General features: G+C 48.9%; 3 protein-coding genes across 7 annotated transcripts; 1 reads left to right on the plus strand and 2 right to left on the minus strand.

Moving 5' to 3' along the window:
* Nucleotides 1–2,305: 2,305 nt before the first annotated feature.
* Nucleotides 2,306–15,587, minus strand: RRP8 (ribosomal RNA processing 8). 2 transcript variants are annotated; one of them, XR_006545318.2, is made up of 8 exons: nucleotides 15,353–15,587; nucleotides 13,826–14,195; nucleotides 13,144–13,603; nucleotides 12,924–13,053; nucleotides 12,688–12,794; nucleotides 12,507–12,603; nucleotides 2,647–12,279; nucleotides 2,306–2,333 (listed from the first exon to the last, which is right to left on the minus strand). XR_006545318.2 is itself a non-coding variant. In XM_006042114.4 (7 exons), exons 1-7 carry the CDS (start codon nucleotides 15,449–15,451, stop codon nucleotides 12,160–12,162), a joined length of 1,383 nt encoding a protein of 460 aa, XP_006042176.3. In that variant the 5' UTR covers nucleotides 15,452–15,587; the 3' UTR covers nucleotides 2,306–12,159. The 2 variants fall into 2 exon arrangements, 1 of the variants encoding a protein (XP_006042176.3); XM_006042114.4 differs by having other exon boundaries at nucleotides 2,306–12,279.
* A 39-nt stretch (nucleotides 15,588–15,626) lies between these two features.
* Nucleotides 15,627–23,140, plus strand: ILK (integrin linked kinase). Of its 4 annotated transcripts, none has more exons than XM_006042116.3 (13): nucleotides 15,627–15,766; nucleotides 16,224–16,341; nucleotides 20,382–20,547; nucleotides 20,714–20,809; nucleotides 20,973–21,069; nucleotides 21,164–21,247; nucleotides 21,347–21,432; nucleotides 21,556–21,665; nucleotides 21,772–21,899; nucleotides 21,995–22,116; nucleotides 22,212–22,311; nucleotides 22,419–22,549; nucleotides 22,728–23,140. In XM_006042116.3, exons 2-13 carry the CDS (start codon nucleotides 16,253–16,255, stop codon nucleotides 22,875–22,877), a joined length of 1,359 nt encoding a protein of 452 aa, XP_006042178.1. In that variant the 5' UTR covers nucleotides 15,627–15,766; nucleotides 16,224–16,252; the 3' UTR covers nucleotides 22,878–23,140. The 4 variants fall into 4 exon arrangements, with proteins under 4 accessions (XP_006042178.1, XP_006042179.1, XP_006042180.1 ...); XM_006042117.3 differs by having other exon boundaries at nucleotides 15,646–15,766; nucleotides 16,229–16,341; XM_006042118.3 differs by having other exon boundaries at nucleotides 15,761–15,902.
* Nucleotides 23,108–24,510, minus strand: TAF10 (TATA-box binding protein associated factor 10). The gene is made up of 5 exons (XM_006042115.3): nucleotides 24,264–24,510; nucleotides 23,971–24,125; nucleotides 23,666–23,730; nucleotides 23,462–23,576; nucleotides 23,108–23,278 (listed from the first exon to the last, which is right to left on the minus strand). Exons 1-5 carry the CDS (start codon nucleotides 24,493–24,495, stop codon nucleotides 23,189–23,191), a joined length of 657 nt encoding a protein of 218 aa, XP_006042177.1. The 5' UTR covers nucleotides 24,496–24,510; the 3' UTR covers nucleotides 23,108–23,188.
* Nucleotides 24,511–25,019: the final 509 nt, after the last annotated feature.

The following is a 25,019-nucleotide window of genomic DNA, read 5'->3' on the forward strand; positions in this document are numbered from 1 at the left end:
GCAAACCTTTCCCCAGTGCATTTCTATCATTCAAAGGTAGACTCCTCACTGGATTCTGCCAGCTATTTTTGCTAGGTCCCCTTGAGTCTCCACTATGTACATGTAATTTAGTGGTCATCCAAGGATTTGGCAATGGCACCCCACTCCAGTACCCTTGTCTGGAAAATCCCATGGATGGAGGAGCCTGGTAGGCTGCAGTCCACGGGGTCGCTAGGAGTCGGATATGACTGAGTGACTTCACTTTCACTTTTCACTTTCATGCATTGGAGAAGGAAATGGCAACCCACTCCAGTGTTCTTGCCTGGAGAATCCCAGGGACGGGGGAGCCTGGTGGGCTGCCGTCTATGGGGTCCCACAGAGTCGGACACGACTGAAGTGACTTAGCAAGTAGCAAGGATTTGGGCTGAGTTTATGTCCCTATTTTGGTTTCACCCCTTACACCACTCTCTCTCTTCCAGATTTCTGCTCTTACATTTCCAGCAGTTTTACCAGCCCTGAACTCTGTCCTCTGCTATTCTGAGCAAGTAAGGCTGTGGTTTTCTGCTTTTGGAACTTGGGGATAGGGTGGGGCTGGAAAATGGGGTGGGGAAGGAAAACCTTCAGACAGAAAGACCACAAAGATCCCAATTTTTACCCATTGCAGCTAAAGTCTTTCATGGGTAAATTCTCCTCTGCTTTCTGCCTGCTTTTTGTTCACTTTCCAGGGCCTTCAAATAGTTGGTTTTTGTTTGTATTTTGTTCAGATTTTAGAGTTGTTAATTATGGGATAACTGGCCTGACCAATTAACTTGAAATCTGGAACAAAGACTCATACTACATTTAAGAGAACATTTATAAGAAAATCCTTCCCCAATATGTTTGTAGTCACAAGGACCTGGATAATCTAAAGGTCTTTAGAGGAATGGCTAAGCTAAATGTTCTAAACAGATACACACCGGAACACTAAACAGATGCTGGATGCAAGGATATACTATCAGGGATACAGTATTAAATAAGAGAAGTCCCTGCTCTCTTGGAAGTGCAGGGAAATACACAGTAACTATATAAACAAATAAATACGTAATCTAAAAGGTGAAGAAACACTAAGCAGAGTTAAGGCAGTAGAAAGTACTGGGAGGAAAAATAAGAAGTATTGGCTACAGGGTTAATCTGATAGACTGACATTTGAACAGAGACCTGAATACAGTGTGGAAGTGGGCCATAAAGATATCTGTGGAAATAATATTCCAGATAGATGAAATAGTGCAACAGCAGGGGCATACCCAGAATATTCAGTAAATAGCAAAATGGACAGTATGGCTGGAAGGGTGTGTGTAAAGGCGGTGAGTGTTCAAGAGATATCTGGAATCCAAACAAGACAGGGCCTTTTTAGCTATAGTAAGAACTCTTACTATAAGATGGGAAGTCATTAGAACATTTGAAGACGGTGTTAAAAGTGAGTTACAGTACACAGAGCAACATGAAAAGAACTTAAAAATACTGCATTGTGTGGGAAAAGAAGATTTATAGGAAAGTATCATTTATGTTCACACATAAGCACAGATTAAAAAGTCCTATACAAAATATTATCAAACTGATTTCACCAATATGTAAAACGGGTGTAATCAACCAAGTTGATTTTATTCCAAAAAATTAAGGTTGATTTCACATATAAAATAAATAAATAAATCTTTCATTTGCTACATGGACAGAATTTTAAAAAATATATGATCATCTCAATTCAGAAGCAGCATTTGACAAAATTCAAAATTCGATTCATAAAAGTAATAGCAAGTAGAGCATATTATTAATCTGACATCCATTAATCAGAATCTCACTTCAAATATCACACCCAGTGATGAAACGCTGAAAGTTCTTCCTTCAGGTCTGAGAATGATTCAAAGATTTCTACCAACATCACTTGAACACAGTGATGGAACTCCTGGAGTACATCATGGATAAGAATAAATGATACAGAATTAGAAAGCATGAAATAAACTGATATGATAATCACATATTATAAGGATAATATGTGTAGAAAAATAAAAGAATACAGATAAATCACTAGAGTAAGTGAGGTTACTTTGCAAGGGCGTTGCTCCATGGTCAACATACAAAAATCGCTTGTATTTCAGCCAGGTGGCACTAGTGGTAAAGAACCCGCCTGCCAGTGCAGGAGATGTAAGAGATGTGGGTTTGATCCTTGGGTCAGGAAGATCCCCTGGAGAAGGAAATGGCAACCCACTCCAGTATTCTTGCCTGAAGAATCCCATGGACAGAGGAGCCTGGTGCGCAGTCCACAGGGATGCAAAGAGTTGGACACGACTGAGCAATTAAACAGCTCAACTGTAAGACTATAAAGAAAAGCAAGGAAATCAGTGTTCTGGAAGTCAGGATGGTGGCAATTCTGTAATGTTGAGAGAAAGCTGCTCCGGTTTGGGAGGTGACATAAAAGAGGCTTCTGGGTGTTGTCAGCACTTCGTTTCTCTGTCTAGGTGGTGCCTACCTGGGCACTGGCCTGTGATAAACCATTAGGCTTAACATTTTTGTTTACTTTTCTTTAGGGCCCTGTTTTATTTACTTTTCTAATGTGTTCGATTAAAAGGGATTTTAAAGAAAGATCACTAGTCACTGGCTGAAAAAGATGGAAATTTATTTCTCACTCACGAGACATCCAGAACAGATACTCCTAATTGGTGGGTGGCTCTCCTCTAAGTGGTGTTCAGGCTCCTTCCATCTTCTGGCTCTTTCAAGGTGTAGCTTTCAAGGTCGTATGCTCCAAGGCCAAATTGGAAATAACATGGGGGACCGTGCATAGGAAAATTTAAGGACCCAGGTCGTAGGAATAGCACACCTTAGTTCTACTATCTTCCACTTGATCGCACTTAAGAGTAAGGGAAGCTGGGAAAGAGTCCAGCTGATTTCCCACAAAGAAGAAAATGGGTGTGAGGATCAGCTGGCAGTCTCTGCCAAAACACACATATACCAAAACCACCATCTATTTTGCCAAGGATACACAGGTGTCCAGGCGAACACAACAAATATGTTGTGAAGCTATAAGAGAAACTGAAGTATGAATCGGGAATAAAGGAAACAAACAAAATAACAAAGAATAGGAGAGGGGCCTTTCATGAACCAATCCTAACAATGCCATGAACTTAGAGGGAAATGCAATTCTCAGCATCACTCTATGTACTGACAAGAGTGAGGAAAAAAGTCAAGTAGCAACGGTGCCAGCAATGCCATCCTAACCATGATGACTCTAAAGCTGACCTTAGTTTTTGCAGCTGTTCATCCTCCCCTGGCTCCTGTCTCTAAGCCTCACTCCCTGGACTTTCCATTAGTTCTCTGAGTAACTTATGATATCCTTCCAATAATTTTCCCTCTTAACCATCAAAGCCAAACTTGTACAAAGTAGATTTATTTTACCTATTGAACCTCCAGTTCTATACTGAATTTTAGCCACCACAGTATGCATCCTTTTGTCCTTGGCTTCAGTGCAAATGCTGCTGCAGAAAGCCCAACATCTAAACCTGCCTCTGGCAACAGCCAAGCAGCAGGAACATGACACTAACCTCCCAAATCTCAGAGTGCATATAACTGGGGGAACTCATTTTGTACTCAGAACCCTAAACTGCAAGGGTTTTAATTTATCCAGATGGCAAAGAATTTGAGGCAACCAGGAGAATGGATAAGCTCACTATGGTGGATGCTTATTAGGAAAAACTTCAGAGCTGACAGAAACAACAATCTAGATGTATGAGCAGCTATTAATACATGGAATGCTCTGGTTATTGATCTATTTTCTTTTGGCTCCTGCACTCTCTGTATCTCCCTCTGCAACACACCTCCCTCTCAACCCCTACATACACACTCTGGAGTTGTGTTGCTGCAGCTGTGACTCTGCAAACTGCATTTCCCAGAATGCACTGCCAGGTGGTTCCATTAGGTTCTGCCAAAGAGATGTCATAAAGGGAAACTGAAAGTGAAACACAGCGGGGAGGGTCTTCATTCCTGTTTTCCAGCTGCTGTTACAGACTTCAGCCGCAGACAGTTGGCTCTGGCTACCAGCTTCTTCTGCACTTCGCAGCAGCTTCGCTACACTTCTGAGATACCAGCAGCAGATCAGTTTCTGGCGTGACAGCCAGAGAAGAGTCAGACCGTGTGCCCCCGTCCTCAAGGCCAGCTTGTGTGGAGGGAGCCTCCCCCACCAAAGTCTGAGTATTGACCAGTCAAAAGCGGCCGCTTCTCTGAGCTCCTGGTTTCTATTAATCACATTGCTTCTTCCGCTTGGTTTTCCCAGGCCTTTGGACAGTATCTGATTTCTCCAGTTCTCAATTTTTAATTACATCAAGCATTTTCTTTTGACTTGGCTTTTGTCACTAGGAATCAATTCTCTGCATTAAATGTCCTCTATTTGAAACATTTAGTGTGGTTTCTATTCTCCTGACTGAGCCCTGATAAACAGATAGATATTAAAAATATAGTTGAGTGAAGGAAAAAAGTAAGAAATAAGACAAAATTTGTTGACAGTACTCCGTAAGTTAAGCACACAAAGAACAATTCACATTTTATAAAAATGCTTGTGCAAGGGCTTCCCTGGTGGTCCAGTGGTTAAGAATCTGCCGTCCAATGCAAGGAACATGGGTTCAATGCTGGTGGGGGAACTAAGATCCCACATGCTGCAGGGCAACTAAGCTCGCAAGCCACAACTAGAGAGAAGCCGGAACGAAAGATCCCTACACCACAACTAAGTCCCGAGGCAACCAAATAAATAAATATTTTTTAAAAATACTGGCACAATAAGAGGATATTAAATAAAGGCCCTAGATATATCTATATAGGATATGTTGTTCAGTCACTAAGTCATGTCTGACTCTTTGCGACCCCATGGACTGTAGCCTGCCCGGCTCCAAGCAAGAATACTAGAGTGGGTTGCCATTTCCTTCTCCAGGGGATCCTGACCCAGGAATCAAACCCGCAGCTCCTGCCACATCTCCTGCATTGCAGGTGGATGAAGAGCCACTGGGGAAGCCCAACATAGGATTTACTCTTAGATAATAAAGCTGATCCAGAGCTCACTAACCCTCCTACCGTACATGAAGTTAGAAATACCAGCTTGATTGATGGGAATGTGGAGGAATAGAGAGAACGTCCCCCTGAAAGGCGAAGAAGTAGGGCTGTTCCCTCTATCCTCAATCAGGTGAGGAGGGCTCTAAGAGGACCACTTGTAGTCATTTTGTATTCCCATGACAGGGAGAGACCTTATATTCATTCAGCATCACATTCTCTAGCGGGAGGCTTGCTGCACTCAGAAACGTACAGCCCCAGTTCCAACAAGGCCACTGGGGTGGAGACTTGTTGGGAGAAAGTAACCCAAGACACTTATAAGGGTCTGGAGCCAGAGAGAATGGAGAGGTCAGAGTCAGGCTAGCTGCGGCAGGGTGAGGGGAGAGGAGTCAGATGCTAGTTGGGCTGCACTTCTGCCCTTTGGCTGGACAAACATGTGGGAGCTTCCTGGGGGCTCCCAGAAAGGTAATCGCTCTTAAGATGTTTGCTAAGACCTCTCTCAGGAGGGCTCCCGGCCAGGGTGAGGTTCTTTAGCACTAGGAGGCTATGGATACACTGTCAGGGTCAGAAGCTGAGGGATGTGGGATGAGTATCTTAGGGAGGGAACCAGAGCCAGTTAGTGCAAAAGCCCCCAGGGGGCAGGGGGTGGCTCCAAAGAACCCCAACACCTCACACACTGAACCAACATTTAAATGCTTGTCTTAGTAGAACACACTGATAAAGCCAAACTAAACCAAAAGTTTAGCCTTTTTGCCTCTAATATACCCTTCCCCATCCCAATCCTAGAAGTGACAGAGGAGGTAAAGAATGAGTGAAGTAAACAGAACCGTGAGTTTCCCCACCCCCACTGAGCTAGAGGGAGAACAGCTTTGAACTGGAGGAGTTGCTGACAAGTCACTGAGATGTGGGAAGGGGTGGGGAAGGCAAATGTATTTAAAATGTTAGCGTTTCAGACTGATCTCAGTCATGTTCTAGGGAATAATGGAACATATTTACACCAGAGTATTAACAATGTAGAAGGACCCTTGAAGTAAGACCAAAAAGACAGGGGCTGTGGCAATCTGTGAGGCTCCTGAGAAGGCTAAGTAGGGTGTTTCTGATTAATCAAATCACAAGGTGTCTCTTGTGACCATGAGAATCAAGAGACCAAGAGAACCACACAGACCTAACTGCTAAGATCCTTGAATTCCTGAGCCAATGCCAACAACCATCAGGTTTCTAGTCTTATGAGATGAAAAATCTAACTTGAGATATTCTTTAGGAGGATTTTTTTTGGTGGGGAGTGGGGGGGGAGGGAGCTCACAATTAAAATGTAACTGATAAAATCATTCTCTCAATTTCCTCAAGTGAGCATTTTTTTCCCCAATCCTATTAACAGGACAAGGGATACTGTAAACTGGCATCTGGTAAAATAATTAAATGTCTGAAGCACCCTGAAGGAAACACGGGTTTCCTTGTTTTGTGATCAATACTGAGGTGGACAGGATGTCCAGAGAAGATATATTAGCCAGGGCATATAATGCTAACGACTGTAACAGTCCCCAAACTCACTAAATTAATGCAAAAGAGGATATTCTTTGTAAAAACCAATGTGGATGTTCTTGGTCAAGCAATTTTCCTCTAAGCCGGGGCTCAAACATCCAGAGGTCTATTCTCTGACTCCATCTTCAAAACACCTGCATTAAGGTCACCCTGAAAGGCAGATGAAGGGGTGGAGAATACAGAGAAGGTTCATCCACTCTTTAACTGCCCTGTCTGGTAGTGAAATATCACTTCTATTTACCTTCCACCGGAAGGACTATGCACATAGCCTCACCTTGAGGCAAGGAGCTGGGAAATGTAATTTAACTATGTGTCCAGGAAAAGGACATTCTGGTGAGATCTAGCCTGTTTTTTACAGAAAACGTGATGCTAGTGTGAAGATCTGGAAGATGAAAATGAATTCACCAGGGAAAAGTGCCCTGGGAAGACGAAGTGGCAATTATAAAGAACCAGAAGTAGAAATGGCTTGGAACGCTTGAGGAATGAAAAGAAAGCCTGTGCAGCTTGAGTTTTTCATGTGGAAGGAGTGGATTAAGATGCAGTTGGAGAGGGAGGCCTGAACAAGATCACGTAGGCCCTGGAAAGGAGTCTGCTTTTCGTTCTCAGAGCAGTGAGAATCCATTGAAGAGTTTACGCAGAGAAGTGACATATCTGACTTACATTCTAAAAAGGCTCACTTGGCCGTGTGGCAAATGAATTGCTCTGGGAACAGGAGTGGAAGCAACTGGACTGGTAATGTGGTGCCTGTAGTAGTCAGAACCAGCTGGCCAGGCTGGGAAGCCACTGGGGATGGAGCACAACCTAGAGGTCTCTGTGAAAACCTGTAAAGGGCTTTGTGCAATTATGTAAGTGGTTGAGTGACTGGAGCTGGGCTGTGTCTCCGCCAAGATCATGTTGTTTCTTTGGGGACTGTGTTCCCTTAGGACTGTGTTACAAGAACAAAAGCTGGAGCACAACAGTGCCTGCAGGGGTAGTCAACCTCTGAAACGCATGCTGAGGAAGCATGAGCACAGACTGCTATCCAAACCCAACTTTATTCTTGTCTCCCACCACCCCTCCGACCTTTTTTCATTCAGAGAAAAGCTGTGGCAAGCCTGTGACTTACGGCTTATTCTCAGTTCACAGATTCTTAGGATCAGTATAAGATACAAACCCAATCTCAAGTGATTACAACATCTAATCCTATGTAACAATAAATAATCTGTACCTCTTCTGGCTTTAGCTGTTTTCACCTCTCAGCTCTGTCCCACTAAATTTAAGAAGCCTGCACTGGAGAAGGGTGGGGGGGGGGGGGGGTGATCTCTAGGCTCTCTGCTCTTCTCACCTCCTCTGCACCTAATAGCTGCTGACTGCTCTGGGCCCAACTGCAGAGAAGGAAGGGGATAAGACAGTTTTTGCCCAGTTGGATATTTCTGGGTCCCATGGGCCTCACAGATTTAAAGGGGCCATCTTGCTGTCCTTTTTCTACAGTCCCCTTTACCCTGGTGGGTGCAGCTTTATTCTGGGTGGTATCCTATAATTCCCTCCTTAGTCCAGATGGCACACTCCTAACTTCTCTGTGCTTCCTTACCTCTTCAATGGTCCTACTGGACAGCACTCTAGACCACCTGATGCTTCCCCTGCTACAAGGTGCACAGGATACACTCCTGCATGGTTCACCTCAGCAAATTCTAGGAACACAGACCAATGCAAAAGCAGCAGCACGCCCCGGGCTCCACCACTGAAAGTGAGCCTCTGCTTGTCCTCTGCATTTCCAGGCTAGGAGTCAGACTCCAGGTGTACCATTTCTTGGCTTTAGGAATAAAGACCTCAAGCTTCCTGAATGCTCCCAGTGGAGTCTCCAGTTAGACTCTTTCCCACTCTCATTTACCTCTTACTATGACTGCCACTCCTTCATCCTATTCTCAAATTGTACCTTAAACTGATCTCATTGTTCCTTAAACAGCCGGTATGCTGCTTCTTCTTAAGGGAGTATACACAGTTCTTTCTTCAGTCTAGGCTCTCAATATCAGACACTGAAGCCCAGGCTTGAACGAGAGATGGTCCTGAAGCTGATAATGGAGCAGCGATGACCCAGACTCAGAAGTCCTGCTTTCAGAATTGATGGAAAAGCAGGTGGAGGCTGGCCTGAGATAGGGGGAGTCGGGGGCCTGAGTCAGACCCAGAAAGATTTTTATTCAGGTGGCTGGAGCCAGAACAGGCAAAGAAAGAATCCAAATTTTAAGTAAGGGAAGGAAAGCAAGAGAGGGAGGAAGGCAGACCCCAGCTGTCCTGTTGAGCATGATAACAAAACAGGAAAAACTAATCAAGATCTAGGAATATACGTAACACCTGGGAGGAAACAGGGCCATGACACTGTAAAAAGGTGATGTATGTTCTATAATGAGGCAGATGTCCTTAGACTTGACAGCGTGCCTCCCCATGATCCCAAGAGGTTCCCACCCCATGAAGCTGCCGCAACAGTTGCCCCTATAATCCCCAGAGGATCCCGGTAAGTTGGAGACGACTGTCAGGGTATTGTCTTGGCTGCCTGGCACTCACCAGCCTCACATCATCCCCCAAACAGAAGTCTCTCTAGTAGGCTGTGTGACCCTCTGTCCTTCTGAATTTGTGCTATCCGGCCTCTCCTACTCTGTCTGCAGATTTCCTGAATCTGTCCCCTTCTTCAAGAAATTGGCACTGTTCCATGCTAACTTCTGTCATCATCCTGGAGAACTTCAAAGTCCATGCAGACCCACTGCCAATATCTGAGCCCCCATGCAATAATCAATCTCCAGGCAACCTCCCATGCACTCCTCTCAGGCACTCACTCCTATAACTACACTCTTAAACTTGGCCACTGCCTGGGTCTGCTCTGCTTCCAGTATGAACTATTTAGACATTCCAGTTTCTGACCACAGCCTCCCATCTTCCCAGGTTACTTTTTTAATTACCCTCAGTGAAACTACCTACTCCTGTCTTCACTCCACTCAGTTGTTCTACAAAGTTCCACGGCCCAGCATAGACATCACTAATTTGTGAATGGTCTGAAACTCCTTTGGTCAATTTCATTTCAATTGTGTGGTAAGGTTTCAACTCTGGATGATCCCTTAGTACTCATTTTTCCTACAGTTACACCTAGATTCCTGAGCAGGCACAGATAACCACACCATTGGGCCAACTGGTGTAACTATACATTCATGAATAATACCACTATAAATTCAAACCCCTCAACATTAAGCAGAAATCCTCTCCCTGCCACAATCTGACTTTTCTCTCATTTTAACAGACCTTTCAAGAGCATCCAACAGCCTAAAACCTTCCCATTCCTTTCACATTAAGAAATCCACTCTCCTGGTTTTACTCCATCTCTGGCCCCACCTTCTCTTGTCACCTTTACTGGTTCGTTTTCCTTTACTTATCCATTAAATGCTCCTCAGAGTTCTCTTCCAAGCCATTTTCTCTTCTCGTTATCTTACTCTGGATATCTTATCTATTACGATGACTTGAATTACCTCCCCTGGCTGCTGAGTTTATGTCCCGCTTCCAAATGATCATCTAGGTACCAAAATCCCAACATTTTGAATGGCGTCACCAGCGCAACCAGTCGCTTAAGCCAGAAACCCAAGATCTGCTTCAGAATTCCTTTCTCTCACCAAGCCTCAATGCCCCACCAGTCCTCCCAGCTGAAGTTCTCCCACCTGCCCACTCCTTGCACCATCACTAGTGACCTCATCATCTGGCCAAACCTGGGTTCCTGCAACACCCCTGCTTCTCACTGCTCCACAAACCCTGTCATCTTTATCACCTCCTTAGATGGATCTCAAGTGACCAGCTCTGGAAGTACAAAGATAAATCTGAGCTGAGAAGACTGCAGCCTAATGCACAAAACAATCGCCACACAGTATTTAAATGTTGCAGTTGGCCTCTTCCTGTAGTGCTTTGAGAATGCAGATGGAGAAATTAGTTCTGCTTTGGGAGTAATAGAGTAGGAAACAACTAGGCTATCTGGAAGGATGAGTAAGACTCTGCTAGTCAGATGAGTATTCGGCAGTGAGAAGCATGTGCAGAGGTACTGAACAGTGTCTGCTGGATGGTTCACAGCCCAGCCTCTAAACATGCCCTCTGGCCTGCACAACCTGCCTCAAAACACCTCCTTACTGGAGGCACTCAACTGGTGCAGAGTCCTGGAACCTGTGTGCCAGTGGTTCCTCTCAGGTCTTGTTCTTGGAAATAAGTCTTTACCGTCTGAGCCAGTAGGGGAGCCCTTAGAAATAGGTAGAACAGACAGTATCTTTATACCTGGGCCCACGGCAGATGCCTTTTGGAAGAGGCCAAGGACTTGCCATCCCAGTCATCTTCTCCCAGAACTAGTCTTCTCTGCCCATAGTTTGGCCTAGTATATGCTGATCTAGGCCCACTGCAAGGCAGAAACAACAGACACACTCTTCTGCCAATCCCCACCCCAAATGGCATCAATCAGTTGTGATTTATGGAGACCCAGCTCCCACATCACCCCCACTCAAAGAACTGCTCACAATCTATTAAGAATCTCTAAAAATCTTATAAAATAAGGCTGTTGAAAGGCTTATCTTGAGCTCTCCCAGAGTCTTCCTCAATCAACAAATTCATCCTTTACTCTTCAACCCCTAATCCTGCTTAGGGAAGGTCTTTAGAAACAGTAAGGTTTGCAACACACAACAGCCACAGCAACAGTTACTGAGCACCTCCTATGTGCCCAGCCTTGGCTACAGATTTCCTCATTAACCCATACAACAATCCTATGAGTCAGTAATTCTATCATTTACCAAACGAGTAGCAAGACATTCAAAGAGTAAAAGGCTCTTGGCAGTCAATGACAGGCCAACCTGATTCCAATATCTGTGCTCTCAGCCAGACAAACACCAGGGCCCAACAGAACAACAGATGCTAGGAGGGTTAGGGCCATTCAGCTCCAAAGATGGAGATGACAATCGGGGAAAAAAATACTCAGTACAGGGACAATCAAACCATCTTGACCGAGACGTCCAGATGATGTTGGTGGACTACGGCCAAGTTGCCTCTGCTGATGTGAGGGCTGCTGCACTTGCTCTAGAGCCAAGCTGCCCTAGAGCCAAGAAGCAATGCCTGCCTGCGGCCTTAAAGGCCTGAGCAGACCAAAGCTGCAGAAGCTTTGGGTGAGCAGAGGGATCTGCTGTACAGACAGGAAAATCAGAACAGAGAGTGGAGATGCTCGGACAAAAAGCTCATATGGCTTCTGAGAGATGGAAACAGACACCAAACCCAGAGATGCCTTGAATTCCAAACCATGTAGTTTCCATGACACTGAGGGGATCCGTAATTCCCACATACTCCTGGGTTCTCACAATGAACTCCATACTCTGTAGCCAGCCCTAACGACTTTATGCTTCCTAGAACCAAGAAGCCTTCATCACATCAGGGTTGAACCAAAAGTCTCATTACATTTTGTTTTTGAGATGGAGTAAGGGTGGTACCAGGCCCCGGGTCACAGTCTGGCTGGATACAGTCTTCAGAGTACTGAGTTTGGAGTTCAAGATTTGCCTCCCCGTTCAAGGGGGGCTCCAAAGGTCACCTGCGCTTGTAGAGACAAGGCTGAAGCTTCAGGCCTGAGAGCTGTGTCTTGGGCCCTACCCGAGGGGGCCCGGTCTTTTCAAAGTCAAACAAGAAGAAGTGGCTGTTGGTCAGATCCTAGGGACAGAAAAGACCCAGTGAGCTCTAAGTCCTCACCCCAGCTCTTCAAATCACCTCTGCCCAGGCCCCAGCCCTGCTCAGAAAGCTTCCCAGCTCTCTCCCACTACTCAAGCCTTCAAGGAGCAAACATCTGTGTCTGACAATGACCTCTTTCCTGAACATCATTATTAGCCTGAAGGGCCACACATGTGACAAAAACAGGACAGACTTCCTGGGGCCCTCACCTTGGAGATGACCTTGAAGCCCAGTTTGGTGACAGCCCCCAGAAAAGTCCGAACATCTTCAAAGCGGCTGCTGACCTCAGCCACTTTCAGGAGACCCCTGAGAAGGACGGAAAGTTCTGGGTGAGTACACTGACACGCGCATGTGCACACAGTCATGCATCTGTGTCCTGGGAGCACCTACCCTGGCTTCAGCACTCGATTTGCCTCCTCCAGGAAGTCTCTGATGTTGGTTCCCATCAGTGAAAGGCAGAACACAGCCACATCTATAGATTCATCCTCCAGAGGCACCTGTGGAGAGTGAGAATGTTGTACTAAGCACACATTATGGGAAGGAAAAAGCCAGCACTGAACGCTAGGAGTAGACACAAGGATTTAGGGTGGGCAGAGTACATTCCATGGAAGGAGAGAGGGGCCTACCTGGGCCATGTCACACACAGTGACCCGGGGGTCCAGAGAGGCCAAGTCAAAGCAGTGTACACGGTTCCGGATACTTGAAGCCAGGCGGCAGTCCCCACAGCCAAAGTCAGCTACCACCAGGGACGCAGGCCTGGGAATGGAAGGGAGGAAGAGCTCACTGGTCCAGTCTGAGCCTGGGACTGACACACCTAGCTTCTCACAGCACCCAATTTTCACTAACCGCTGGCGAAGATCCCTGGCGATGCGGTCTACCGGCTGCAGTGGCCACTTCTTGACTTGGTTCTGGAAGCCACGGTGGTAGAGGAGAAAGGCCTCAGGGTCTTCCTGGAAGAGGCGCTGCGCAGCACTGCTGGGCCCTGAGTACAGCTGTTCATTGAGGTAGCGGAACCGGGCACCATCCAGACGCTGGGCCATGCGGGCTCGAAGAGCCTCTGCCCGGGCTCCATGGTTGTTTGGACTGGGGGCAGAAGGCACCTCTGCCTCCTCTGCAGAGGCTGGAGCTGGAGCTGGGGCCTGCTCTGGTGGCTGAGATGGCCGAAACTTGTTCTTCTGTCTACGCTTGTTCTTCTGCCGGTTCCGCCATTGCTTGCGACTCAAGGTATGGGGAGGATTAGAGGAAGGGGTCTCACAGGTTGGCTTGGTGGGATCACTTGTAGCACTAGAATTCCAAGCTTTAGAACCTGAAGAAAGAGAGATAGAAAGGCATACTGGGGAGCAAGATGCCCTGAATTCAGAGGCTTAGCACGTCACCCTGGCCATACCCCTGTCCCTAAGACAGAAACTGTGGTCTACGTGAAAGTACTTATTCCCTAACCCCAAACCTACTGGTGGCAGAGGAACTCTGTTGTATGTAGGATCAGCTGATTCCCACACCCCCAGCCCTCATCGTCCCCATATACTACCTGTTTGGTCAACACTGTCCAGGGGCTGGGCAAGATTTGAAGGGATCTGTTTCTGGCATTTCCTCTTTTTTTTCTCTTCTTCAGCCAAGTCACTGCCAAGAAGAGCCCCTTTGTGGCACTTCTTCCTTTCCACTTCCTCTTCCTTGGAGTCACTGCTAGGTGGGCCCTGTTTGTGACGTTTCTTCTTCCTTTTCTCCTCTACTTCACTAGACGCACCAGCAAACAAGCCCCTTTTCAGGCGTTTCTTCTTTGTTTCCACGACCTCCTCCTCCTCCTCAGAGTCACTGCCAGGCAGGCTAGGGGACTGCTGGGGAACAGATGCTACTTCCAGGGCCCGTAATGTGGCCAAGAGCTGGCGGCGGTTGGAGCCCTGGGGGAAAACAAGGGATGAATGCAGGGGCGAGGAGAATGGATGGGGCCTAGGGAGTAAGAAGAGAGATGGGGACCTCATTCAGATGCTGGTTAGAGGCATCTGGATTATTCTCAATCAACTTACCTAGCTTATCACGAAGACTGCCAGGGCCCGAAGAACTTTCAAAATTGCCATCTCAACCTTTGGGAGGCTGGAGAGCAGAGAAACCACCCACCTCACTTTCTTCATTGTATAGATGAGGTGATGGGGTTCCCAGAGAAACACTGTAAGGCCACAAACTACAGGACCGAGGCTAGTGACCAGGAGTTCCAACCCTCAATCTCAGGTTTCTACCTCTGGCTAATACCTTTTTATAAAAAGTAGGAAGATTTTTGAAACTAAGAGTGACATCATCACACATATGTGTATTAAAGATGCTTCCAGTTGTCAAGAACTGAAAGGAAAAATAAAAAACAACACTGAAAGGGACAAGCTGCAGACAGAGGCCAGTGGTGGGGATTACTGCAATGGGTCGAGGGGTTGAGGAGGAGGGAATAAAGCAGGCAGATTTCATGTCACAGGCTGACTGAAGGACAGAAAGAGCCTGAGCAAGTGCAGCAGCCCTCACATCGGCAGAGGCTTAAAGGAGGTCTACTGTCTGGGAGACCGTTCTGGATTGAAGTCCTACTGGACGGGTTACTCATCCTGGAGATTCTCAGTACTCCCTCAGCACCAGCTCCCTTTGAACAGTAGTACTGACAGCCCTTCATTGCCATTCAGTTTTGCTCTTTCCAATCTCCACACGGCAACCAGTGACCTTTTCAAAACGCAAATCTGAAGAAATCATTCCCCTGCTAAAACACTCCATTGGTTTTTATCTTTAACATGTGCAAATATTCTAACGTAGCCCTCCAATTTCTACCACACTGCCTCTCATTCTGTGTCATGCTCCCTTGCGCCCGGGTCTCTCCACGTGCCTTTCCTTCCAAGAAACCCTCTTTGCTTCACTAACTTCTACTCACCAATTCTCTCTGAGTTCCAAAGTCACTTTTTTTTGGAAGTTCCGGATTTGGGGAGGCTGCAGGCGGCCCCCCTCCCCCTAATTACACACGCGGCGCGCCCCAGCTCCGGAATCCAGCAGAGTCTGTTCTGAGTACCCCTGCGGGGCCACTCACCTTGATTTGAGAGGCTGCCGTGGGCCGAAGCCCTAAGGCTACAGACCCGAGGTCCGCGACTACAGAGGCCTCCTCGGCCCACTCCGGCTCCTCGAACATGGGGCTGGGGAGCGCAAGGTTGCGGGATCCACGCGCTTCTCCACGTGCAGACAATGTCTGTAGGATTCAGACCTCTCAGAGACGCCGGAACAGGGCAGGAAACCAAAGAGTGAGAGCTGAAGTGGCTAGAGCAGCCGGCGCAGTGCCGAAAACCATCGAGTTTAGACACTGGTGGGCTAGAAGGGCAAGAAAGGCGGGAGGGAGGGGCTGGGAGAAGGAGGCCCGCGCTGGCCTGAGAGGGCCAGGGGCGGGGCCGGGCTGCGGGCGCGGCCGGACGGGAGTTCCCCGGAGAAGGCTCCTCTAGCCCGAGTCCCGGTGAGTGTGGGGGGCACCCGTGCCCCCTCCCCAAGGCTCGAGCTCTACCAGGCGGCCACCCCTCACTCCATCTACTCGGTTCCGAGTGGGGCAGGAGGGCGATCCCCGGCAAGGACCTCCGATCGCCTCCTCCAGGGTATACGGCGCAAACTCCCCACCCCCACCCCCACCCCCAGCTCTGTTCGCGGTTAGGGTCTCTGTGCTTGCTCTCGTGACATCCCTTCGGGAAACACTACCTCTTAATCAACGCCTACTTCGCCCGAACCGCCTTTCCCTCGCGCTCAAGGGACACAGTCCAGGACCATCCCGCTGCCTCCCTAACTCCTTTCAGACATCCAGTAGCTGGGGACGCAGAGCCTAGACCCCCAGCCCAACACCACACTTCTCTCCGGTAGGGGACAAAGCCTGGGGCTCACCCACCCCCCTAGATCCTTCTACAGTTCCCACACTTTCCCAGTCTAGGGGACTCTGTGCCGGGACGCTGCTATGGACGACATTTTCACTCAGTGCCGGGAGGGCAACGCGGTTGCGGTCCGCCTGTGGCTGGACAACACGGAGAACGACCTCAACCAGGGGTGAGCTAGGGTGGCTGGGGGGCGAGAGGAAGGGCAAAGACACGCTCCTTTCCGCGATGTGGGGTGCTCACTTCTGGTGCGGTTGACTAACTTTCCTATTCAGTGTGATGAGGGTTAAGTACAGCCTGTCAGCGGGGCAGAGGGTCTCCACACCGGAAGCTGTTGTTTTAGCTGAATCTTGACTGAATAAGAATTTACAGGCAGAGTCTGCAGAGAAGTTTTCTAACCTCAGTGAAGCTCATGGGCAAAAGCTAGGGGGCAAGACACGGAGCAGAGAGTGCCAGAAACTGTCCGGAGCTCCATATGGCTAGAGGAGGGAAAACCGCTGGGCTTCTGTGGGCTAAAGCTCTAAGCACAAGTGTAGAATGACAGAAGTTAAGACTGGAAAGGTCTGCAAGGGTCAGTCAGATCATGCAAGAGTATTTAGGCTATAATAATGTTTTTATTGCAAGGGCAAGGGTTTAGAGCCATGTAATGGGAGAAGGCAATGGCAACCACTCCAGTACTCTCGCCTGGAAAATCCCATGGACGGAGGAGCCTGGTGGGCTGCAGTCCATGGGGTCGCTAAGAGTTGTACACAACTGAGCAACTTCACTTTCACTTTTCACTTTCATGCATTGGAGAAGGAAATGGCAACCCACTCCAGTGTTCTTGCCTGGAGAATCTCAGGGAAGGGGGAGTCTGATGGGCTGCCGTCTGTGGGGTTGCAGAGTCGGACACGACTGAAGCAACTCAGCAGCAGCAATGGTACGATGAGATTGTCCATTTGTTAAGTGTCATCTTGGATGCTTTGTGAAGAGCAAATGGTGATGTGAAGACAGGCAACTAACTGCCTAGCCCATCTCAAGTGGTGATGGTTTAGACTAGAATTGGGGCAGGCAAAAAAGAAAAAAGTGATCAAATTCCTGAAATCTTTCGGATAAAGAATTGGTGAGGCTTGGTGTGGAAAGTGAGGAAGGTCAAAGATGATGATCAGGGTTCTGGCTTGGGTAGATAGTGGTTCCTTTTATTGAGATGGACAAGGCTGAAGGGTGGTGAGTTCCACTCGACACATTTAAGTGACAATAAAGTGGAAATGTGGAATAGGCTGCTGGATTCCAGGAGAGAGATCTGACTTGGAGAAAAAGATTTGGGTGATATTAGCATGAAGATCGGAGAAGGCAATGGCACCCCACTCCAGCACTCTTGCCTGGAAAATCCCATGGACGGAGGAGCCTGGTGGGCTGCAGTCCATGGGGTCGCTAAGAGTTGGACACGACTGAGCTACTGCACTTTCACTTTTCACTTTCATGCATTGGAGAAGGAAATGGCAACCCACTCCAGTGTTCTTGACTGGAGAATCCCAGGGACGGGGGAGCCTGGTGGGCTGCCGTCTATGGGTCCCACAGAGTCAGACACGACTGAAGCAATTTAGCAGCAGCAGCAGCATGAAGATGGGTTTCCCAGGTGGCTCAGCAGTAAAGAATCTACTTGCCAGTGCAGGAGCCTGCAGGAGATGAGGGTTCAACTCCTGGGTCTGGAAGATCCCCTGGAGCAGGAAATGGCAACCCACTCCAGTATCCTTGCCTGAGAAATCCCATGGACAGAGGAGCCTGGCAGGCTGGTCCATGGGGTTGCAAAGTCAGACATGACTGAGTGTGTATGCACGCATGCACACACACACACACTACACACACAGCCTGGCAAGCTGGTCCATGGGGTTGCAAAGTCAGACATGACTGTGTATGCACGCATGCACACACACACAGCCTGGCAGGCTGGTCCATGGGGTTGCAAAGTCAGACATGACTGAGCATGTACACACAAGCACACACGCGTACACACACAGAGACACACACACAGCATGTAGATGGCACCTAAAGAGGTGGATATGAAACAGGGGATGAGAAACCTACAAGACCAAAAAGCAACTAGAGGTTGAAGAATAAACAGGAAAATATGCTAGTAAGGCTTAAAGAACTGAATGTTTCAATGAAAGGAGAGTGGTGAGTGGTACTCTAGACTGCTAAGAAGTCAAAGAACTTGAGCACTAAAGTGTAACCATTGAATTTACAATTAATTATTTAATGATCTCTGTGAGAGCTGTTTCGGAGGAAAACAAGTGAAAAAAACCAGACTATACTTGGTTCCTTCATTTAAGGAACTATACTGAACATGTACTTGGGTGCTAGAAGTCCAGAATCAGACATAATGCTTGCCCTCAAGGCAGTGGTCTCCTGGGCAGGTTGAATGTGAGGTAGAGTAAGTGAATGTAGACAAGTTCTTTAAGGTTGGCTGAGGCAGGAAGGCAAGAAAAGCAGTAGTGATGCTGATTCAGGATAGTGGAATTTTTTTTTAAAGTGAGGAGAAAATAGATTTTAGGTTTGAGAGTTAAGGATCACCTGTCACTTTCATCTAGGCTTTATGGGTCACCATTAGACTCTATGCTTTTCTCTGTAATTCACACTCGTTCCATTTTTCATATAATTCTTCAAACGGTGCTCTGATAAAGACAGAAAACACAGCTACTATTTTGTTGGTGGCATCATAAAGGGTAGGTAACTTTTTCCAATGAAGCTGGCATCTAGGAAGACTGCTGCCAAAAGGTGAAAGAGTGGTATTAGTGAAAGTGGTGCAGGTATGAGTGGACAGGCTTCAGGGCCCCCAATTGGTTATATGGTGGGTATGAAGTAAGGGTCAATTTCCTGCTGGTCTCTTTGGGATTAAAGTTCAGGCTCTGGGGTGACCGGAGCCTGGCAGTGGGCAGAACCCTTGTGCCCATACTTTTGCTCTCAGGCTCTGACCTTCTCTGGGGTCAAAGACTGCCAGAGGCTGATAAACTGGGGCACAAATTAAAGAGCTGGGATGCAAAACTGACTGATAAGTAAGGGGTGGTGATTGCTTTAGGAAGAGGGAGGGAAATACCTCCCAGGAAAGCTTTTGGTTATCTTTGTGAACAGATGAGGACAGCTGTAGAGGGAAATCAGTAAGTTAAAGGTCACACCCACCACCCATTTTGGCTCTGGGGACATCTGGATTGCCTGGGGTGACCATACCCCTGATCGGCTCCAGGCCCCGCCTAGAGCCCCCACACGGGAAGTGACCGCAGCACTAAGGCATCCGGAGGAAGACGGCCCAGACCACGGGACCGCCCCCTTGCTCCGCCCCTTGGATCTGAAGCCCAGGACTGGAGGGAATTTCCTTTTATGGCCCCAGGCTGTCAGGCAGGCCTAGTTTCCACCCAGTTGTGGTTTTTTTGTTGTTTTTTGTACATTTAGCTTTATAAAATAGAGGAGTTTTGGGGAAAAGAAAAGTTAGGTATAGCTTTCTAATTAAGTCATTCTCATTTTCTTGTTCTCTGTACCTAGGATTGCTTGAGAAGAATCCTGTCTTATGTGGCGGTATCTGCCTCATGAATGACTTACCCAAAGCCTTTCTCCTTTTCATTATAAACCCCTCCAAACCATCATTTTAATTCCATTCCCTTTTTAGATTTTAATTTCAGTATCAGAACCAAAACCAATCAGTAAGCTTGCTTCCTCTTCCATAAACTGTGGCTTTTCTTCTCAAAGCTTCCCTTCCTTCCTATTAACATGCACTGAACAGCTGTTGTCAATTCTCAAGCTTAGTCTAATAGACAAGACAGCCCATTTAACAGATTGTTACAATCCAGTGTGACAAGTACCATATGTAGTAAGGCAGTGTACAAGATGTGGTGAAAACAGAAAGAACTAACAGATGTTGCCAAAGGGGTGCAGAGAAAACCAGATGAAGAATGTTACCATTTAATGAGATAGAAAGTGCCTGGGGAAGAAAGGCTAGAGGGAGTTGAAAATAGTGAATCATATGGAATTGTTGGGATTTCAGGTAGTGGTTGGTTGGGTTTGAAACTCAGGGGAAGGTCTGACAGCTTTGGGAGTTGCTGGCATGATGAGAATCAAAGTTCTAGAGGTAAGGCTTCCCAGGGAGAGTATGCAGAGTGAATATTAAAGCTTTTCCTGTGTCAAAGCCTTTGCCCCCATCCCACTTCCAAAGCAGTGACCCTTGTGCCTTCCTCAAAGGGACGATCATGGCTTCTCCCCCTTGCACTGGGCCTGCCGAGAAGGCCGATCTGCTGTGGTTGAGATGCTGATCATGCGGGGGGCACGAATCAATGTGATGAACCGTGGGGATGATACCCCTCTGCACCTGGCAGCCAGTCATGGGCACCGTGATATTGTACAGAAGGTATGTATGAACCCTTTGACGCACATGCCTGGAAGTAAGACACAGGCACTATAACATAACGTACAAAGTATGTGTACCCATCTCCCTCCTTGCATGCCTCGGTACACTTCTCTCATTTGGGACTGACTGTACCTTCTACCTCTTTCTGTTTGGCCACGGGGACCAGCTGCTGCAGTACAAAGCTGACATCAATGCGGTGAATGAGCATGGGAATGTGCCCCTGCACTATGCCTGTTTCTGGGGCCAAGATCAGGTGGCAGAGGTGAGTACTCAGGCCCTGAGCTCTGGGATGGGTGGGAAGGAAGTCTGAGCTTGAGCGGGAGACTCTGGAGCCCTCAATGTGAACAACATTCACAAGGTTTGTACTGCATCTGCACCCATGGTTAGTTGGGAATGCCCTCATCACAGCCATGTCGTAATTCCAGGACCTCGTGGCGAATGGGGCCCTTGTCAGCATCTGTAACAAGTATGGAGAGATGCCTGTGGACAAAGCCAAGGCACCCTTGAGAGAGCTGCTCCGAGGTCTGTCCCCACCCATTGCTTGTGTCCTCGTCTTGTCCTAGCCTGTCTCTTTCCACACAACAGCTGAGGTCAAGACTTTGTCCTTCTTCCCCAGAGCGGGCAGAGAAGATGGGCCAGAATCTGAACCGTATACCATACAAGGACACATTCTGGAAAGGGACTACCCGCACTCGGCCCCGTGAGTCAGCTGTGAGGGGAGGGGTGGTGAGAGAATAGTCCTGGACTCCTGGGGCTGGGAAAGAGGGAAGCTGGGTACCTGACCTGCCCACACTCTCAGGAAATGGGACTCTGAACAAACACTCCGGCATTGACTTCAAACAGCTCAACTTCCTGGCGAAGCTCAACGAGAATCACTCTGGAGAGGTAACTCCCCACCCCACCCCACCATATTACCTGTTGTGCACCTGTTTTAAGTTTCTCCTCCAGCTAGTAGGCAAGAAAACAGTGGCCTTAGTTAAAGCCTTCTAACCCTTATCTGTCCCTCAGCTGTGGAAGGGCCGCTGGCAGGGCAATGACATTGTCGTGAAGATGCTAAAGGTTCGAGACTGGAGTACAAGGAAGAGCAGAGACTTCAATGAGGAGTGTCCCCGGCTCAGGTGGGGCAAGGCCTAAACTGGAAGCCTTGATTTCAAGGAACCTTGTCCAGCACTCAGGAGATCTTTCATGCTGGATCTCAGCCAGGAACATCTCTCCCTCTTCCAGGATTTTCTCACATCCCAATGTGCTCCCAGTGCTTGGTGCCTGTCAGTCTCCACCTGCTCCTCACCCCACCCTCATCACACACTGGATGCCATACGGATCCCTGTACAATGTGCTACATGAAGGCACCAGTGAGTACGGGGTACCAAATCTCACTGTAGCAGAGTGTGGGGAAGGAGAGTCTGTGACCCTCTCCAAGTGATTTAACTCTTGCCTTCTCACTTAGATTTTGTTGTGGACCAGAGCCAGGCTGTGAAGTTTGCATTGGACATGGCAAGGGGCATGGCCTTCCTACACACACTAGAGCCCCTCATCCCACGACATGCACTCAACAGCCGTAGTGTAATGGTGAGATCACAACTTCACTCCCGGCCCAGGCCCCAGAGGTCCTTTCCCTAGAATAGGACTTACCTCCTTCCACACAACTATCTTCTCTTCCTCAGATTGATGAGGACATGACTGCTCGAATCAGTATGGCCGACGTCAAGTTCTCCTTCCAGTGCCCCGGGCGCATGTATGCACCTGCCTGGGTGGCTCCTGAAGGTGAGTGATGGCATTATGATGCGAGGCAGAGAAGGGGCAGCTCAGTAGTAATGGAAGGGAACAGAGACAGGACAAGCAGCTGGAACAGATAAGTCCTGTCCCTCCAGCTCTGCAAAAGAAGCCTGAAGACACAAACAGACGCTCAGCAGATATGTGGAGTTTTGCAGTGCTTCTGTGGGAACTGGTGACACGGGAGGTACCCTTTGCTGACCTCTCCAACATGGAAATTGGAATGAAGGTGAGAGCATAACTGGATATACTTGTATTGGGGGAACTGTAGTGGCAGTGACAATTGTAGTGGGGCTGGGCTCCTGCCACACTGATTCAAATATACAGAATCCTGTCCTGAGGGCTAGACGTCTCTCCCCACGAGACTCAAGTTCTGAGACTCACCTTGTTTTTCCTTGTGTTTGTAGGTGGCACTGGAAGGCCTTCGGCCTACCATCCCACCAGGCATTTCCCCCCACGTATGTAAACTCATGAAGATCTGCATGAATGAAGACCCTGCTAAGCGGCCCAAGTTTGACATGATCGTGCCTATCCTGGAGAAGATGCAGGACAAGTAGAGCTGGAAAGTCCTTGTCTGAACTTCAGAGGTGTCAGGACACGGTTAGGGGAGTGCACCTCCCCAAAGCAGCAGGCCTCTGGTTGCCTCCCTTGCCACTAGTCATGGTACTACCCCAGTCATGGGGCCCATCCCCTGCCCCCATCCCTACCACTGTGGCCCCAAAAGGGAATGGGCTCAAAGCTTTGTCACTTGCCACACGGTGTCTCCCAGCATGGGAGGGATCAGCCCTGCCTGTCACAATAAAGTTTATTATGAAAACAGGCTGGTGTGGGGACAAGAGAACAGACAAGTACATTTAGACTGGGTGGCTCAGGTGAAGTAGTGCGGCTTCTTCACATTGATGCCATACTCGCTGAGGGCAGGGGTCAAGTCCTCCATGGTTAGAGTGTACTTGCGGTCCTGAGGGAAGAGGGAAGAGCACCAGCTGAACACAGGAATTCCAGATTTCAATCCCAGGCGGGTGACCCTGTATAGGTCTTTCACCTCCCCTAAGGCTTAATTTCCCTCAAAAGGGTTTCAGGATAATTTAAGCCTCTGCTGCTGTAGGAGGTAATTACTGAATCAATGAGCCTCCCTTCACACCTTGCTCTTGCTTCGGGAGCTGCCAGAGGCTGTGCCCTTCATTTTGCAGTGCTGTAGGGCATCGTTGGCAATATCTGAGATGAATTTCTGGGCAGCTAGGGAGATGAGCCGAATTCTAGAGAGAAAAAAATGGTATGAGAAGGTCATAGACAACAAACTCCACACAAGCAACCCAACACTCTAACCTGCCCTGAGTTTACTCACATGCGTGGGTCGGAGGCCTCAAAGCCAGCACGGTTCAGGTAGTAACCAGTCACTGCATCAGGGATCTGAGAAATCAATTAGACGACTGTAAGCGTTAGTCCTGGGTACTGCGGGGCTGAGAGTTGGGGTAAGGGAAATGGAGGGCAGGCCTGGCTATCAGGAAGTTCCCAGTTTGGGTGGGCAGAAGGGAAAAATCACAAAAGCTAGGAAGGGAAATAAACACAAGAGGACGCCGCAAATCCAGATGGTGTGGCACAAGTTGGCATGACAGCGAGTCAGGAGCCTTGTTCAGGCGGGAAGCCCACCGTAGGCGTGTAATCCTCCAGCTGCATCAGGAAGTCCACTAGAGGCGTGCTGGACACCACCGGCTTCACCTCTCCATTGGCCGCGCTTGGCAGCACGTAAACCCCGTTAGACATGGCCCCCTCCGGGGGCGCCGCGCCGCCAGTCGTCACCGGAGCTGGAGGAAAACCAGCAAACTGAGACACGGAGGTGGGAGGCTCGAGGGTTCCGCTAGGTTTGTCTTACCCTCTGCCCTCACCCACCGCTGGGTCCAGCCCAAAGCGCGGCCCTCGCCCTCACCCGTCCCGGCCCTCACCCGCCCCGCGCCGCTCGGCAGGCTCCCCGGCCCGCGCCGCCACGGCTCCAGTGCCCCCTGACGCGGCTCCAGCCCCAGGCCCCCCTGCTGTCCCCGCGGGGCTGGCCTTGTTCTCCGCGGCGGTGCCGGCGGGCAGCGCGGCGGGGGCCGAGACCGCGGGCGCCGGGCCCGGGGCCGAGGCGGCGGAGGCCGGCGCCGCCTCGGGGTCCGCGCCGGAGCCACTGCAGCTCATCGGGCCGGTGGGAGAGGCGGCGAACAGAGCCGCTTCCGCTTCCGTTCACGTTACGCACACACAAGGGGTGACGTCACGCGCCCACGACTCGTCCGTCCCACACCACGTTCGCTCCTCCCTTAGGCCTCCTTCCTTTATTCCCCACCCATCCAGCGGCTACCTGACAAAGGCCGGAGGGCGGAGACCAAGTGTTGAGGAACTGCCACTAGTGTGGACATTTCGCGCACGGACCCGCTGTTCTCCAGTGTGGATCCTCTGGGATGGGAACCCTTCAATGTCGAGGATTCTGTTTTGTGGGTTTGGGGCCCCTCACCCAGCCTGACGCCTAAAATCCTTGCTTTGAGGCTCATCGCCTCGACACCTCTCGACTGTTGGTCGCCTGCCAGTCTGCATCTTTTCTAGTTCCTTTATCCAGCCTTTTAAGGGTTTGTAGTGGAGTTGAATAGCCTCTTTCCCCGCCAGCTGCCCAAAGTGAAGGTAACCGGACAGCTGACACAGTGCTGCTGCAGATGGGGAGAGAGGTA

Source organism: Bubalus bubalis, chromosome 16 (assembly GCF_019923935.1).
Source record: "Bubalus bubalis isolate 160015118507 breed Murrah chromosome 16, NDDB_SH_1, whole genome shotgun sequence".
Taxonomy (NCBI): Eukaryota; Metazoa; Chordata; class Mammalia; order Artiodactyla; family Bovidae; genus Bubalus; species Bubalus bubalis.